This window comes from Eschscholzia californica, unplaced genomic scaffold, assembly GCF_041429995.1.
Source record: "Eschscholzia californica isolate CP2 unplaced genomic scaffold, dmEscCali1.0.p SCAF_1, whole genome shotgun sequence".
Taxonomy (NCBI): domain Eukaryota; kingdom Viridiplantae; phylum Streptophyta; class Magnoliopsida; order Ranunculales; family Papaveraceae; genus Eschscholzia; species Eschscholzia californica.
In genome coordinates, this window is record NW_028238198.1 from 8,546,201 (window position 1) to 8,562,509 (window position 16,309).

Genomic DNA, 16,309 nt, shown 5'->3' on the forward strand with positions numbered 1-16,309 from the left:
AGAGATATTTTTATCTAAAAGGAGAATCCGGCCATCAGGGTATAAGAACAGAGCTTCATCAACTGATCAGATCATCTCGGTTGGGGGGGACCAATTGGGTTCATCACTTTTCGATTCCTCTCTGTTCTTCTTCTCTGAAACTTCATAGAGAAAATTATAAAAAGAAAAGGAGGAGAACAGAGGAAGAGAGAAGTTTTCAGTGTATATTATAGAACAAAGAGAGAAATTAGTGGGCAGGAAGGTCATGTTTTGGAGTGTTTTTGAGAATCATCTTGTCTTAGTTATTTTTCTAGTTGTTAAAAATTACAGAGAGATTGAGAGGGTTTGTGAGAGACCATGTTTCTTTGTAGTTTATCTTGTATAACTAGTAAACAAAGATGAGAGAAAGTTTTATGAAGGAAGAAGTGTGGGTTGATTTTTTATTAGTGTCTTTGTGAGAAGAGACATTAGCACTAGTCTCATCCTCACCTCATCAACAACCTCCCATCACCTCCATCATTATTGGAAAACAACTTGGATCATCATCGAGAAGTCTCTTACTTGGTGATATTCTTTATCATGTTTATCTTTGATCTTGTAATAATATTACTTTTTATAATTGTGAGGTTGTTTTTCACGAGTAGCTAATTTTCTCTAATCTAGGTTTTGATGAAATCATGATTTTTTATGGATATTGACTTATGATCTTATTAGTTTGTTAAGCATCTCATATGCATTGATTTTTTATGACATTCGTGATTCCTTCATCAATTATATTTCCGAGTTGATTCGTCATATTTAGAGTGTATCTTTAATGATTAATACTTCTTGATAATAGTTGATTCTTGAGTCATGGCTAATCTTTCATTACTAATGCTTCTTGAGTCTTGATCCACCATGTTTAGGTTATGTCCTTTAATGGTGGATACTTGCTAGTTGATAGGTAATAGTTAGAGTCGTTAGAAAATTGATTAATTCGAATCATAAAAATATGGGATTTAGGTCGATATCTATGCATGATTAGAATGGATTCAAAACTTTAGGTTTCTACCCCACCGATTTCCTTGTATCATCGGTAATTATTTTCTTTCGGTACTTGATTTTATCATCACCAAACCAATTTCAAAACAAAATCGTATTAATTCTAAGTTTTAGAATAGGTTTCACTTAGTCTCTGAGGAACGAACCGGACTTACCGGAATTATCACTTGACGCCCGTATACTTGCGGGTGGTGACCTATTTGGGTAACCTTTTAGGCCCATCATCCTCCGTATCTCTGTCAATGGTGTGGACGTAATGGTCATACTGCCGACCGATGTTATGATTTGATTGGTCGCCCACAACGAGACTCCTCTCGCCCGGCTACTGTTGCTCGTCGTCCGTCTTCTAGTGAAGCCCATGTGGCTGAGCACACGGTCTCGGAAGATGTTACAACAGCTCTAACTGCACTTCAAGTTACCGATCCCCGAGACCCAGCCTGGTATGCGGACAGTGGTGCTTCTAACCACATGTCTTCTTCTTCTGGTATGTTCACTCATATTACTCCTTATACTGGTCAAAGTCATGTCAAAATTGGTGATGGTTCTCCTCTCTCTATCTCTCACGAAGGGACTCTCACTCTTACTACTTCCCATGGAACCATTACTTTACCTAATGCTCTTCTTGTTCCGTCGCTCAATAAAAATTTGTTGTCCATTAGTCGTTTAACTGATGACTTGGACTGTTTCATTCTCTTCTCTAAGACTGGTTTTGTGTTATTTCAGGCGAACGGAAGGACACTGGGAACCGGCAGTAGATGCGGCAATCTTTACGTATTAGACTCTTCACACCACTCCTCCTTATTCAGTTCAACCTCCATCTCTCTCAAGGCACCTCCAGAAGTTTGGCATTCACGTTTAGGGCATATCTCTTCTCGCATTTTAGAACTTTTAGAAAAACAATGTTTAATTCAGTTTTCGTCTAAGTCTAGTCCGATGACTTGTACTCCTTGTGAAATGAGTAAAAGTCATCGTCTTCAGTTTAATTTAAATGAAAAACGTGCGGATTCACCTCTTGAACTTATTCATATTGATGTATGGGGCCCCGCACCAGTTCTGTCTTCTCATGGTTTTAAATATTACATTATTTTTGTTGATGACTTCAGTAGATTTTGTTGGTTCTACCCTCTTCGTTTAAAATCTGATTTTTTATCTGTCTTCATTAGTTTCAAATCGTTAGTTGAAAATCAGTTTGCTACTACTATTAAAACTCTTCAACTCGATGGAGGAACTGAGTTTTTAAGCTCTAACTTTTTAACTCTTTTAAATAAATGTGGTATTGTTCGACGTTTGTCTTGTCCCTACACTCCGGCTCAAAATGCTAGAGTTGAGCGAAAGCATCGACATATCACAGAAACTGGTCTCAGTCTCCTCTTTCATAGTAAACTTCCGTCCTCCTTTTGGGTGGATGCCTTTCAGACTGCTGTTTATCTCATTAACCGCATGCCTACGCCGGTTCTCCAGGATGCCTCTCCGTTCTCCACTCTATTCGGTAAGTCTCCCTCTTATTCAATGTTACGTACCTTTGGTTGTCTTTGTTTTCCTTACCTACGTCCTTATGCTTCTAACAAATTGTCGCCTCGTAGTCTTCCATGTGTCTTTATAGGTTATAGCCCTCACCACAAGGGTTTCAAATGTCTTGATCGCTCTACGGGGCGTGTCTATATCTCCCGTCATGTAGTATTTGATGAGTTTGTTTTCCCGTTTCACACTGGTAATGTTTCCTCCACCTCCACAGACCTCTTAAGCTTTACTGATTTGCCAGATTTGGCCTTACAACCAGATCCGACTCCACCATCTGCCTCAGTTGAGACGACATCATCGTCTCGGACAGTTCACCTTGACTCGTCTGTCCCTCTACCCGACTTGGCCAGGTTTGAGAGTCCCAATTTAGCTCCACTACCCTTAGCTGCTGATAATTTAGGGCTGGATTCAGATACTAACCCGCCCTCTCCTCGGACACCTGGTCCGTTGTTTCCATTGTTTGTATCTTCCCCGGTTCAGTCCGGATGTGGTTCGACTTTTACTGCCTCGTCTACCAGGTCTGGCTCGGTCTCGGTGCCTTCATCTGTGCAACCCACTGCTGAGTCATCTTCGCAGGCTCTGTCCTCACCATCTCATGGCCCACGGGGATATCGTGATGTGCAACAGTTGCTGGACGAAACGTCTCCTATGGTGGATCAGTCTTATCTTGCTTCACAGGTATTATGTCGTTACCCCATTCCTCCTCGAGATTCTACTATTTTTGGTGATGTTGGTTCTTGTTTCTTTGCTGCACTTTCGGCTATTAAGGATCCACGAGGTTATCGTTTGGCTTCTTCCTCTCCTCATTGGCAGTTGGCCATGGAAGAGGAGATGGCAGCTCTTCGTAGACAGGACACTTGGACACTTGTTCCTCGCACCCCCTCTATGAATGTCGTTGGTTGTAAATGGATTTATCGGGCGAAACTGAAATCTGACGGGACTATTGATCGATATAAGGCTCGCTTGGTGGCTCAGGGTTTTACCCAAAAACCGGGACTTGACTTTGATGAAACTTTTAGCCCTGTTGTCAAACCCACTACCATTCGTATCATTCTTTCACTCGCAGTTTCCAATAGTTGGCCTATGTTTCAGTTGGATGTGAAGAATGCATTTCTTCACGGGGAATTGCAGGAGGAGGTCTATATGGCTCAGCCGCCTGGTTTTACTGACCCATCCTACCCGGAATATGTCTGTCGCCTTAAGAAAGCTCTATATGGCCTCAAGCAGGCGCCCCGTGCTTGGTATGATCGTTTCAGCACTTATCTCACTCGTCTTGGTTTTAAGACAAGCAAATCTGATACATCTTTGTTTATTCTATCTACCGCTGCTGGATTTGTTTACTTACTTTTGTACGTTGACGATATTATACTTACTGGTGGGAATTCTTCTGTCATCTCCGATATTATATCCTCTCTAAACTCAGAATTTGATATGAAGAATTTGGGCTCTTTGCATTACTTTTTGGGTATTGAGGCAACTCAGAATGAGAAGGGTCTTTTACTTACACAGTCTAAGTATGCGTTGGATATTCTTAAGTTTCTCAACATGGATGGGGTCAAACCGTCACCGACTCCTTTGTCTTCTGGCTGCCATCTTACTGCAAGTGGGGCTCCCTTCAATGATCCCACCTTATACCGTAAGATTGTTGGTTCTCTTCAGTATATCACGTTAACCAGACCAGATCTTGCATTCTCCGTTAACATGGCATGTCAGTTATGCATGCCCCGACTCAGGATCACTTTCAGGCAGTGAAACGAATTCTTCGCTATCTCAAGGGCACTATTCATCTTGGTTTACAAATTTATAAGGATTCTTCTAGTACTTCTCTTTTGGCGTACTCTGATGCTGATTGGGCTGGGTGTCCTGACACTCGTCGCTCCACTACAGGTTTTTCTATTTTTCTGGGCTCAAATTTAATTGCTTGGAGTGCGAAGAAGTAGCCCACAGTCTCTCGCTCGAGCTCTGAAGCTGAATATCGAGCTGTTGCTGCTACGGCTGCTGACTTGACGTGGATAGGTTTTGTTCTAATGGAACTTGGTATCTCTCTAACTTCACCTGCTCGAATTTTTTGTGACAACAAAAGTACGATTCAGATGACTGCAAACCCGGTGTTTCATGGCAAATCTAAGCACATTGCTTTGGATTACCACTTCGTTAGAGAAAAGGTGGCGGATGGTTCTCTTCTTATCAAGTTTGTTCCGTCACAGGATCAGTTGGCCGACATTCTCACCAAAAGTCTTTCTCATTGGCGTTTCCTGGATCTTTGTCCCAAATTGAATCTCCGGTCCAGTCCGGCGTTCAATTTGCGGGAGGGTAATGACAGTGAACCGGTGGGACTCGGTTAGAGTCTCACCCAAGTAACAATCTTGGGAATATCCTTTGAGATATTCCTACATTTCTTGTATATCAAGTCTTTCCTTTATGTATATCCCTTATTATGTAAAGTTTCCGTTTAATTGTAAACCCTAGTAGTATAAATATAATACAAGGGATTGGTATACAACCATCCTGTTTTACGGTATCTATTGAATTGTTTCACTTTTGTGCCACCAAGTTACTCCGATGCCATGCTAAAATAATCCGATTATCCAACTGTCACCGCTACCCTTTGTAGAACACCCTTCTCACATTTCGGACAACATATTATCCCAATGGGACTATCAAAGAGAAGACCAAAGGGAATTGATCCTTGCGCTTTTACCTCGTCATCAAATGCTTCTCTTGTTGTGCTGTGGAGGGAGATCCATGCAATAGCAATTTTTAGAATGCCACCTCTCAGTTGGGCCTTGTAATGAAAGAAGAATTGAATGTGGAAAGTCGAATCGAGCCAATGCGTGGAATTACATTCCCACTATGACTTGCCTAGCTAGTGCTTCCTAGCTGACTGTACTAAATACAGTTGTGTTGTCCAAGCAACACTACATACATATAAAATACGTAATATAATGATATGTTGTATGTAGGGTGGTTTCAAAGTTACTCTCTCGAAGTGTTATTAGCACTTCTCAAAGTGATATTAGCACCTCTCTCTCAGACCAACTTTAGAGTCAGATTGTGCAGAAAAGTGGTGCCAATAACACTTGAGTGAGAGGCATTTAAAATTTCATTTTGACAATCTAAAGGACAGACTGACAGTCGAATTATACTAGTAGTTTTGATGGTAATACTTAATACTCGAACCTATGAAATCAGTTTCCTCCAAAACCTCACACGGTTAACTTTAAAACTCAAAATACATATTGGAAAGATTCTACAGCAATGATAGGAGGGAAAGTTTAGTATAAATTGTTTTACAGTCAAATTTGTAAGAGAAACCAACGCAGAGCGTGTGACTTTTATCAACTTGGTTCATTTCGTTTAAACTATAGCTAGTTGATCATAGTAAATGGTACGATGTGCCAAAAAAAATTGTGGTTACATGATTCTCAATTTAGTTCTGGTTGAATTAAAATTAGTGTTTTTTTGGGTGGTTGTTTATTCCTTGCGATTCTTAATTTAGTTTTGGCTGATTAAATTTAATGTTCTTTGTTTCTGAAAGCCTTATGAACTCCACCTCCTTGAACAATTGTAGCCCCTTTTACTGTTTCTGATATCTTAGGCCCCAATTTCACAGTTTTCCACCATATGTACCGAAAGAAGAAAGCAACGTATATTAATCAATTAGGCCTAACTTGGAGTGGAAAAAAACATTGAAACTTATATCAACTATTCATTCTTTAACCCTTGGCAATTAAGTTTGATTTTTTTAGGGTCTCTCAAAGAAAAAGATTGAAGAGAAGAGAGATAGCTTGAATTGGTGATGGAAAGCTTTGAATATGGAAGTGTTTATAAAGGGAATTAAAGAATAGAAAATGAAAGTGAATCAATACTTTTCTGGTAATGCAGAGCCATCCATGGATCATCAATTTGAATAAACAAAGGCCCACGTGATCTTATTTTTGATAAAGTTATTAAAAGAAAAAATATGGCTCCCAAAGTTTGAAAATAAGTCCAAGCAATCTTATTTGGTTTATTCCTTAATTATTTCTTTTGTCATGAGTAAAATTTGTAAAACTAAGAGGAAGTAGTTAAGCGCGAATTTATTTTTTAAACTAATCACTTATTACTAATACACTCCGCTTACACCTCTGTTTATTGTTAAGAAAACTTCTTATTTTCACACTCTGTTAACAATCTTTTCTTCATTTTGCTCTTCCTTACATTTGGTTTTGAGCCAAACAAACCACAACATTGAAAGAAGATACAATCATTAGCAAAAGAATGGTTTTAATGATTTCATAGTGGGGCACTTAGAGAAGGGATTAGAGAAGGGAAAAGGGTAATAGGTGTGTATTCCATGTGTGTTTATGAACTCTTTGGCTAGGACTAAATATCCAAACAAACATAGAATTTTTATAAAATAAGTTTCCTCCAAAATCTTGTTGCCTTCAAACTCAAAATAGGAAATCTTTGGTAAAAGTATGGCATGAGATATGAAGGAAAGCTTATTATGTATCGTCTTATAGTCCCAAGAGAAACCGAATTAAAATGTGTGACTCTTGTCAACTTGGTTAATTATTTGAAACTGTAGTTAGTTGGGGGCTACAAATAGTACGTTGTGCCACAAAATTCTCATGCTTACATGATTTTTAGTTTAGAGTTGGCCTATTAAAGTTGCATGTTTTTTTAAGGGTTAGTTTGTTCGTTCTGGTCTACTTCCGCGAAAAATAATAGGGAATTTAGGGATACACCTTCTCCACTAGCGTAAAATTAGATTTCTCTTTTCTAGTGTTCATTTATAGATTGTTGACACACGGGTTGTTATCGCCCACGACAATTTTTTCCCAAAATGATGAGAAGAATTGGAATATATATAAATATCTATTGTTATATATGAACGTAGCATCTTTTGTTGTATTTTAGTGTGTGAACGGCATATTTGCAAAAGAAAGAATTTGTAATTGGGATGTTTAATCATCTCTAGCTAGACATTTGTGGAGAGGGGCACCACAAAAGAACTTTTATTTTTCTATTATAGTGAATGAAAGTTGCAGCCAATATTCACTCTCAAGTAGTCCCAACTTTATTACCAGCTTCTTAAAGAATGGATAAATAAACAGTAAAGGGTCAGTTATCTTAAGAATGGATAAATAAAGAGTAAACTCAGTGTTTCAATTCATTCAAGTTCGAAATAACAGAGCAAAATCACACTTCTACAATAATGTTATTGTTGCGCACCAAAAAACACATTTAGTCAGAAGTCTATAATATCAGTTTCCTTCAAACTTCGATCAACCTATAAAAAATGAAAAAAAAAAGTGAACAAAATAAATAACTTGTTGTTGGCTTCATCAAATTCGGAATTACTCAATGCTTGGAACGAGAATAGTGATTATCATTAGGGTTCCGTTTTCCACTAAAAACAGCAAGAGCTTTTCGGATTGGCGGCTGTAAAGGAGCTCTTTTATCGGGGGCATGGCTGAAGACATTGTCCGGAACGAAAATGTCATCTCCCTGCAGTGAAAAATATTAGATTACAAAATCTTAAGGCCTTCCATGTTGATGACAGTTTGACGAAGATGAAAATAAGGACCAAAGGAGGTATTCATGAAAAAAAAACGTACGTTACTCGATTTCTTTTTCGTCTTGGGGTATAGAACTTTGTGCGGGAGCTGATCTTCACGTAAAATGAGGTTCTTAGTAATGGCATCCCTTCCTCCTTGGGGCAGAGGCAGTGAAAACTGTACAAAAGGCCTAGAGTTAATTTTATCCCAATAAACATGAATAGAGATCACAATATGAAAGTTTGAAGGGCGTTGTATAGATAAATATGATTAAACCATTTATGATCAATCAAAATGATTTTTTTTTTAATGCTTACTTTTGTGCCACGAAGGCCAATCCGAGGCCTGCGAGCTGCTAAAGTCATCCCATTTTCGCCAACTGTCACCGCTACCCTTCGTAATGTTCCACCGTTCCCGCATTTCGGACAGAATATCCTCCCAATCTCTGCAGTCACCTTATTGCAGGCATGACACTTCAGAATCCACCTACACAGAGCACCAATTTTCATAAATGATTACAGGACTCATCCAAACGTCAAACCATTGATTCTACATCCTGCGAAAAGTATTAAGAAACAAACTGGGAATATCTCGTATGAGAAATAGTTGTATCATTTCAGTAACTTGCAAGACATTATAAACAATTATACGAAATGGCAACGAGATTGACCTGTGTAGCTCACGAATCTGCATCCCACCTGGTGCCACTAGTCGTAGACCTATTTGAAGAATTACATTTTGCATGGCAAAATCACCAGTTATACATGCTACAGTCGATTCAGACAAAGACCGAAGCATCCAGCTCTGCTCACTACTTTCATCATCGAAAAATGATCCATCAACACTATCATTGGTCTGGCTTGCAATATCTTCCAACTCTTCATTGCATGTATTGACTACATCTTTTTCAACAATATTGTCAGAGTCTGCATAACTAGAAACCTCCTTGCACGGGCCGTTTAAATGTTCTGATGAATCGTCCTTTAGACTCATTTGCTCAACGATTAAGGCTAGATCAGTATCAGCAGTTTTTTCTTCTTCCTTTTCATGCTCTCCAGTGGCTTCATATGTGTCGTGTGACAGCTGATTATCGCAGTGTGTGTCCTCAAGAACATTTTCGGTATCAATGTCCTCTTGTGATGGCTCTGACATTTCACGCCTAGCTTTTCGTCTGAGAAATCTTCTGTGAGTACTTCGACTAACAGCAGGAAGCCAATCAGTGGTGTTGTCATCCTGGCCTTGTGAGGCATCAACTCCATCTGCTACCATTTTTCCTTCAATGTTTACCTCTTTCTTTACTGGAGCAAACCTCCTAGGTTTCCTAAAACCACGACTTGCATCCTCTTGATCCTGAGCAGAAGTTTCACTACAATTATCAGTTAAGCCAACTTCAGACTTCGCATCACCATCTAATGGGAGGACATTCAAGTTTAAGTCTTTTAGCGGGAGAATTCTCGAATCTGAGTTGGACCCTGACTCAACCACATGTTCTAAAGCTTCCCATTCTGCCAGATTAGGTACATTGGAACCCCACCCCGGCATCTCTTTCTCAGATAACCTTTTCACATTAACGATATGAATTGGAGGAGGAGTGTCTCGCAGATGCTTGGTCCCGTGGATTTGAGCTTCCAACGTATAAGTCAAAGCAATAAGTTTGAGATCGACATCTGACAGAGTCTGTAAGTCACCAGTCGCCCTTGCAAAGCTGATAACTGTCCAATCAAAAGGTTAAAACATGTATTATGTATATACAATAGATATCTAACTTAACACTCCAACAAACGGAGACAACAAAACGGGATTACAAATTGCTTAAACCATTTAGAAGAGGGATGATTCCATGATTAATTGGGGTAAAGCATTTAAGCATCAAACTACAGGAAAACAGGATTCCTCATATATAGGTCAGAAATTGTTAACAACTTAAAATGACTCGAAGTCCATCACACGCAGAAAGATTTCATGTGATTCCACGTTATCATATGAATCATCTAAAGAGGGCTAGGATGTTAGTTTTAAAAGCTATCAGTAGACATGAGAAATCATCATACAACTGAAATGTTCTGGTGACCTGCAGCTTAAGACTCACAGTGTTCTATAATATTTTGTTTCAGCATGTTTTATTTATCTTTTCTTTACCATTCATTTTTTTTTTCATTTACCGTCGAATGACACATTAACTACAGAAATTTCTACTTGATCACTATTAGGAAGGAAACAGAAAAAGGGTGTACGGCATTCAAACCAATAATACATTTGGAGATATCTTAGGCTGGCCTAAACTGAAATCCTATTCAAACTACCTGTTGTATTTAGACAAGCGTATATTATTTTTTTCTGATCTTCATAGTATCTCTCTGCTTGCTTTTGAACATCTCAACAATGACTACATAACAAAACTATCAAAGGAATTCAAGTAGATTTCAAGCCTAAGCATTTAAAATACCAACCTTTCTTAAGGATTTCAGGAGAAGGTTCCATGGTCTCAACAGTAAAAGGCATGAAAGCAAGCTTATGACGAGAAACAGGATCCCTCACTTCCTCCAAAACTTCAGCAACAGAAACAAACTTATCAGCTGAATTGTTAAGGCTTTCTCCACCTTGAATAATAGCATTGGCATCGACAACAGCTACTGCAATTCCTTTACTTGATTTACAGCTCTCCACAAATACACGATTCACAGAGTCCTCTTCTCGCGGTTTCGGAGGCGCTTCTTTCTTGACAATGTTGCTCCAGCAAGAAGTTGGTGTTGCTGCTACCGGTGGAGTCACCCCCATCGTTGTTGTCGAAGGAGTTATCTCCATTGTTGTAGGTATAGAACAAAGATTGAACTCTCGTTGATGACAACTTAATTAAATTCTGAACCCTATAAATCAACCCCAATTACATTATAAATAAAAATAACAGATGATGGGTGAATTGCATCAGAACATAAATATCTGAGTGTTACAGTAGATGGGTAAATATAAAACCCCTGATTCCGTGAACGATAAATACCTAAAACCCTAATTTTGTGCTTTATTAACTATCAATTGTAGACTTGGGCTGTGTAAAATTTCATATTGCCTCTAAAAGTGAGTTCAAGTAAATCATCACAAAAGCATATGAGCGTAACTTCGTCCCAGATTAAAGCCATGAAATGTACTTCTTATTCTAAGAAAGAATCAGAAAAGGGACATGCCTAAATCCCAAACGACAGCTCTTCTCGAACAATCAATTAACTAGGGTTTCTAAGTTCAAAAGAAAGTAACTATTTCATTAAACAATACACTATGGTCGGTTGCTCGATATTTCAATCTAACCATAAAATCATATGAAACCTGCTAAATGTTCACTTAAAACCTGCTGAAAATTCAATCAAAAATCATAACCAAGAAAAGTCGAAAACGAGTCTGATATGAAGTATTATGAACTATGAAAATGTGATCTAGGGTTTTAGTTCCTGATCTTAACCAAGACAATCAAGAGAGAGAGAGATTAGGGTTTACTTGAAGTTTGTCTTCCTCTGAGCCGAAAACCGTTGGAGAGAGAAAGAGAGACGAGTTTGCTTCGAGCCTTCTGTGCTTCTACCCAGCTCCAATGGTGTTCACTGCTCAACTGTTCGTGTTGAGATACTTGAAAGTTGAGAAAGGTATCGGTCGCGTTTGGGTTTAGGGTTTTATATTAGGGTCTGTTTGGTTCGTGTGAATATTTGGGTATGAAATGAATTCCTTTTGATGGAAAAGAAATCTATTATATTAATAAGTCTGACCATCCATTTTATTTTAGAGATTTGGTTGGGAACACATCCGACGGATGATATAATTTTTTTTTATGTAAATAGACTACAAAAAGAAGGGTATCTATGTAAATCAACTAAAATTAGTTAGTGTAACTACTACCCATATGTTTCTCTTCTTTTTTCTATTGAGTAGAAAAACGTGGGAGGATGAGAAATTAGTGGGGAGAAAATCTCTCTTCCACATTCCTGATCGGTTTTAAAATATATAAATAGGACTCTTGCCAGACTGATATCTTTTCACTGTAAGAAAAAAACAATCTCTCACATCTATTTTATAGTTCAGGCTTCAATGAAATATTAATTATTTTCTCTAAATGTAATTCTTTTTTTTAAATGTAAATTATTATTATTTAACTGTTACAATATTCTTAACACGACGGCGCAGCCAAAAGGGATCTACCGCGTCCGTAGGACGCGGTGGGAACCTAGTTTCATGGAAAGTCAAACGTGGTAGGGAAATTCAAATGGGACATTAAAGATTTCAAATTTGGGAATCGGGTTTCTTTAGGATATTTTTTCTCATCTTGGAGCTTAGGGTTATTTAAATTGAGATTTTTTTTTGTTGCAAATTGAGATTTTTATTTGGAGTTACGGTTTTTAAAGGTCTTTTTAAATTGTGATTTTGGACTTCTTTTTTTTAAATTAGGGTCTATTTTCCACTTGTGGGCTTTCGTCGGAATAAGAAGATTGGTCTTCAAAATTCAGAAAAGTAATCAAATAAATTTGAAGTAGTCAAAATCTTGAAGCAAAAAAATTACAAAAAAATTATAAAGAACATATCTGGAAACTTCCAATGAATTGGAAGTGAAAAACATAAAACAAAGAATGTAGGGAAAAACATAAATCCTACAGTGAAATTGACATGTACTAAGATTCTTTCGTTGCCACACATGTATTGTCATTGCCCTTTAACTGTTGTACAATGTTTTTTACTTGCATCTCAAGGTTTTCTGATTATAGTTATGTGGAGATGATTCTTTCTTCGTAGTTGTTTGGATTCAAATTTTATTATGCCAAGCATTTAAAGCGATTTGTTCATTATCATTGCAGTTGAGTAACTTGAGTTGAGAGATAAAAAAAAAAAAAAATGAGATATATATATTATTAATCTAGAGATATAGCTAAAATAGGTTTAGAGCAGAAAAGAAAAAAAGAAAATTTTCATTTTTCGGTAGAAACAAACAGACCTTTTTCTCAAACATGCACCCACAGTCAATGTGGAGTGTAGAGTCCACTTAATTTTTATCACTACTGTAAATTCAGTTTCCTCCAAACTCTCACATTTTATATCCATGCCTCAAAATACATTTGAGAGCTTGTGTTAGGACTATTGCAAAAATCATAAGGGAAAGTTTATGAATTGAAAATTTATAGCAAAATTCTAAAGGAAAATCATCGACACAAAAAATGTGTTTTTTTATCTACTTTCTTTGTTTTAGTAGTTAGTTGTCGGCCCAAAAATAACATGATGTGCCACAAAATTCTCATGTTCCATGATATCTAATTCGAATTTAGGGTAGAGTTGTTTGTATAGTTGGTGGTCGGTGAATCCTCTCGTATTTCCCAAAAAAATTACAATATCACCAATTTTATACATTCAACTCTTTATAAGAACTACAACTTCACCAAATTCCAAGCATAAGCACCATTAATTTTACAACTAGAATGCTACCATCTCCAAGTCTCAAACTCCGTTTCTGCATTTTTTTCCCGTTTCTCCATTCACAAAATGATTAAATTTTGGTTCTATTGTCTTTGAATTTCTTTTAAACGATATGATGCTTCAAGAGTTTTTTCCCTTTCAGTAAAACGGAGGGTGCTTAAATTTTTCCTACATCCAAGACCAGACCCGTGAACACCATGTCAAACAAGAGAGTGAAGCCCAACCCATCTGTATGAGTATTAAAGGAGAAAGAGAAGCTGGAGATTGACATTGAGAGGACATAAGAATGAAAAACATTAGAAATGCGCGATTGCATTGGGAGTATTACAGAAAAATTTTATATACACTCACCATTGTTACCTACCACACTTACATTCGTTGGTCAATTGTCTTGATTGAGTCAAATTTTACACACACTCGCCTCTAAGTCAATATTGGTAAAGCTGATTAAAAAGAATACCTGAAAGCTATGACCACTCCCAAAATCTAGCAGTTCCTCTATTAATTCTTGCACTAATCACACTTATAGCTTTTATGTCGACGGAAACATCATGAAATCAAACAGTTATCCTACTCTAAGATCATATTCAAATTATTCAAGTTTTTTATTGGTGTTTTAATGGTGAAAATCATTAAAAAAAAATTAGAGAAGTTTCACATTCTTATTTTGATCCAAATAAAACCATAAAGACTGACGAATCACCTGATAAAAAGGTATACAAACATCTCATAAATCTTTGTTTTAAATTTTTCCTTCACTGAAAGTGGTGTTATTTTTAAAAAGTAAGAACTTCATAAAGATAACACACAAGAGGTACTAGTCCGATGGATTCATTATAGGTCGACAAGAAGCTACCGATATGTAACTGAACATATCAATTTTACCTTACCGACAAAAAACTTATCAAACTTCTCTTCAAATGTTGTTCTTTGTTATCTGTAGATATATCGATGTCTCATGTCACACACTAGTTTCATCTTCCGACAGTTTGTGTATAGCAACAATTTCATTCAATTGATGGAAGTTTATCAAATCTCTCTTTACTATATGTAGGTATGATATATTGATGCATTATGTTTCACATCGATTTCATTTTTTCGATAGTTTGAGTATAAGACCAGTTTCATGTTACCGACTAAATGGTCGAGGTATTTTGAGCAGCCTATGTATTGAATAAGAATGGCATTGGTAACATTTCCCTTTCCTACATGGTAGAGACCGTTCCCTCATTTTTTGTCCAATAAAAGTAAAAGTTAATATTTTCAACAGAAAAAAAAAATGAAAAGTAAAAGTTAATAAAGGGAGTAGTTTTCATAGTCTAGTTAGCATTTGTTTCAACATTGTGTAGAACTTCTTTTTTTTTAAAGAGTTCAGGCTCATGGGGAGAAGTATGAGCTTGAGCTCATGGCCGTTGGATTTATCAAGATCTTTTCATGGCAAAATATATTGATTTGGTATGTCCTTAATTGAAGGAGTCTCTAAAAACTAGAAAAGTTAACCCATCCTTATCACTTTAATTACAAGGCTGCCACAATCAGTAATTCCCAATTTCCCATCCATAACAGTTGTTATTTTTTGAAAGATTTTTGAGTTTAAGGTCCAAAAACAAGGGGGGTAATTAGTCATATATCCACTCTTAAATTAATAAATAATATAAAATCAAAATAAACAGAAAATGAAAAATAAGTCAAAAAATTTACTATTTAGTGGGCTCCATGCATCAAACCATTTATTTCCTCCCATTTTTACCCTTTCATAAATATATATTTAACCATTGGCAAACCAAAGGTTTCTAATGGTTGAGTTAATACATTTATTCTTTCCATAAATTATAAGAGAAATATTTATGGTGGATATTTATTGTCAATATTTATTTCCAAAACTTATATTTGTCTAAAGTAACCTACCAAGACAATCGTGATTTACCTAAAACGAGTTCCCCTCTGTCTCTAACTCTATGTTTTATGAACTTGAAGAAACTGTGAATTTGTGGATGGCTTTTTACCTCTACCTCGATATTTCCAACTTTAAAACATATTTTTACTTGAAAATCATTAAGAAAATTGTATGTATGTCGATTAAACTTAGAATCTTGTTAAAAAATTATTTTATCATAACAACAAACTTAAAATGTAACATTATTTCGTACATAGTGAATTTTCAAATCTTTATCACTATAATCTTGTTCTTCTAAAAAAAATATAAACTGAATTTGTTTTTACTACATTTTCAGTAGTTTACTAGCACTTTGTTGATTCTATTAGCATCTGTTATGAATATGTTAGAAATAGGTTAATAATCATTTTATTATTTTGCTAGTATTTTATTTATTCTAACAACATTCTTATATATAACAGAATTCTAAAAAATTTCTAGCATTTTATTTATTTTAAAAATTCAATATTATACTTAGAAAAATAAATTCTTCTGAAATTGAGATACATTTCTCTAGCATCTTATTGATTCTAACAAAATTCTTCTGAAACTATATTATGCCAACCAAATTTTTAATATTTCTCTAGCATTTCACTGATTCTCCTGCCCATGTCTTAAATTATGTTTCTCTAGCATTTCATTGATTCCTCTGCAATACTTATATTTCTCTAGCATCCTATTTATTCTAACACTTGAAATTATAGTATGTTAAACAAATCTGTATTAAAAAAGGTTATAACTAAAAGCTTAGTCATTTTGATAAACGAAAAAGAAAACTTTTGTTGTGAAACGAAATTTCTTTTTTGAGAAAATAATTTAAGAAATCTTTAATTTGAGTTTTTTA

At 36.2% G+C, this 16,309-nt stretch overlaps 1 protein-coding gene across 5 annotated transcripts in view; it reads right to left on the bottom strand.

Moving 5' to 3' along the window:
- The window catches only part of LOC147563841 (RNA-binding NOB1-like protein), a 47,516-nt gene extending 34,309 nt beyond the window's left edge, over positions 1–13,207 (bottom strand). Inside the window, exons 1-6 of one of the 5 annotated variants that reach the window (XR_015225416.1) lie at positions 11,574–11,796; positions 10,535–10,918; positions 8,755–9,796; positions 8,402–8,570; positions 8,145–8,261; positions 7,730–8,034 (exon numbers count right to left, since the gene is read on the bottom strand). Coding sequence is in view for 3 of the 5 variants with exons in the window: in XM_086641160.1 (XP_086497286.1) it covers positions 7,888–8,034; positions 8,145–8,261; positions 8,402–8,570; positions 8,755–9,796; positions 10,535–10,889 (1,830 nt within the window). In the remaining 2 variants the exon portion in view is untranslated. Of the gene's footprint in view, positions 1–7,671; positions 8,035–8,144; positions 8,262–8,401; positions 8,571–8,754; positions 9,797–10,534; positions 10,952–11,573 lie in introns of those variants that run through there. The other 4 variants (XR_015225415.1, XM_086641160.1, XM_086641168.1 and 1 more) reach the window with 4 other exon arrangements.
- Positions 13,208–16,309: the final 3,102 nt, after the last annotated feature.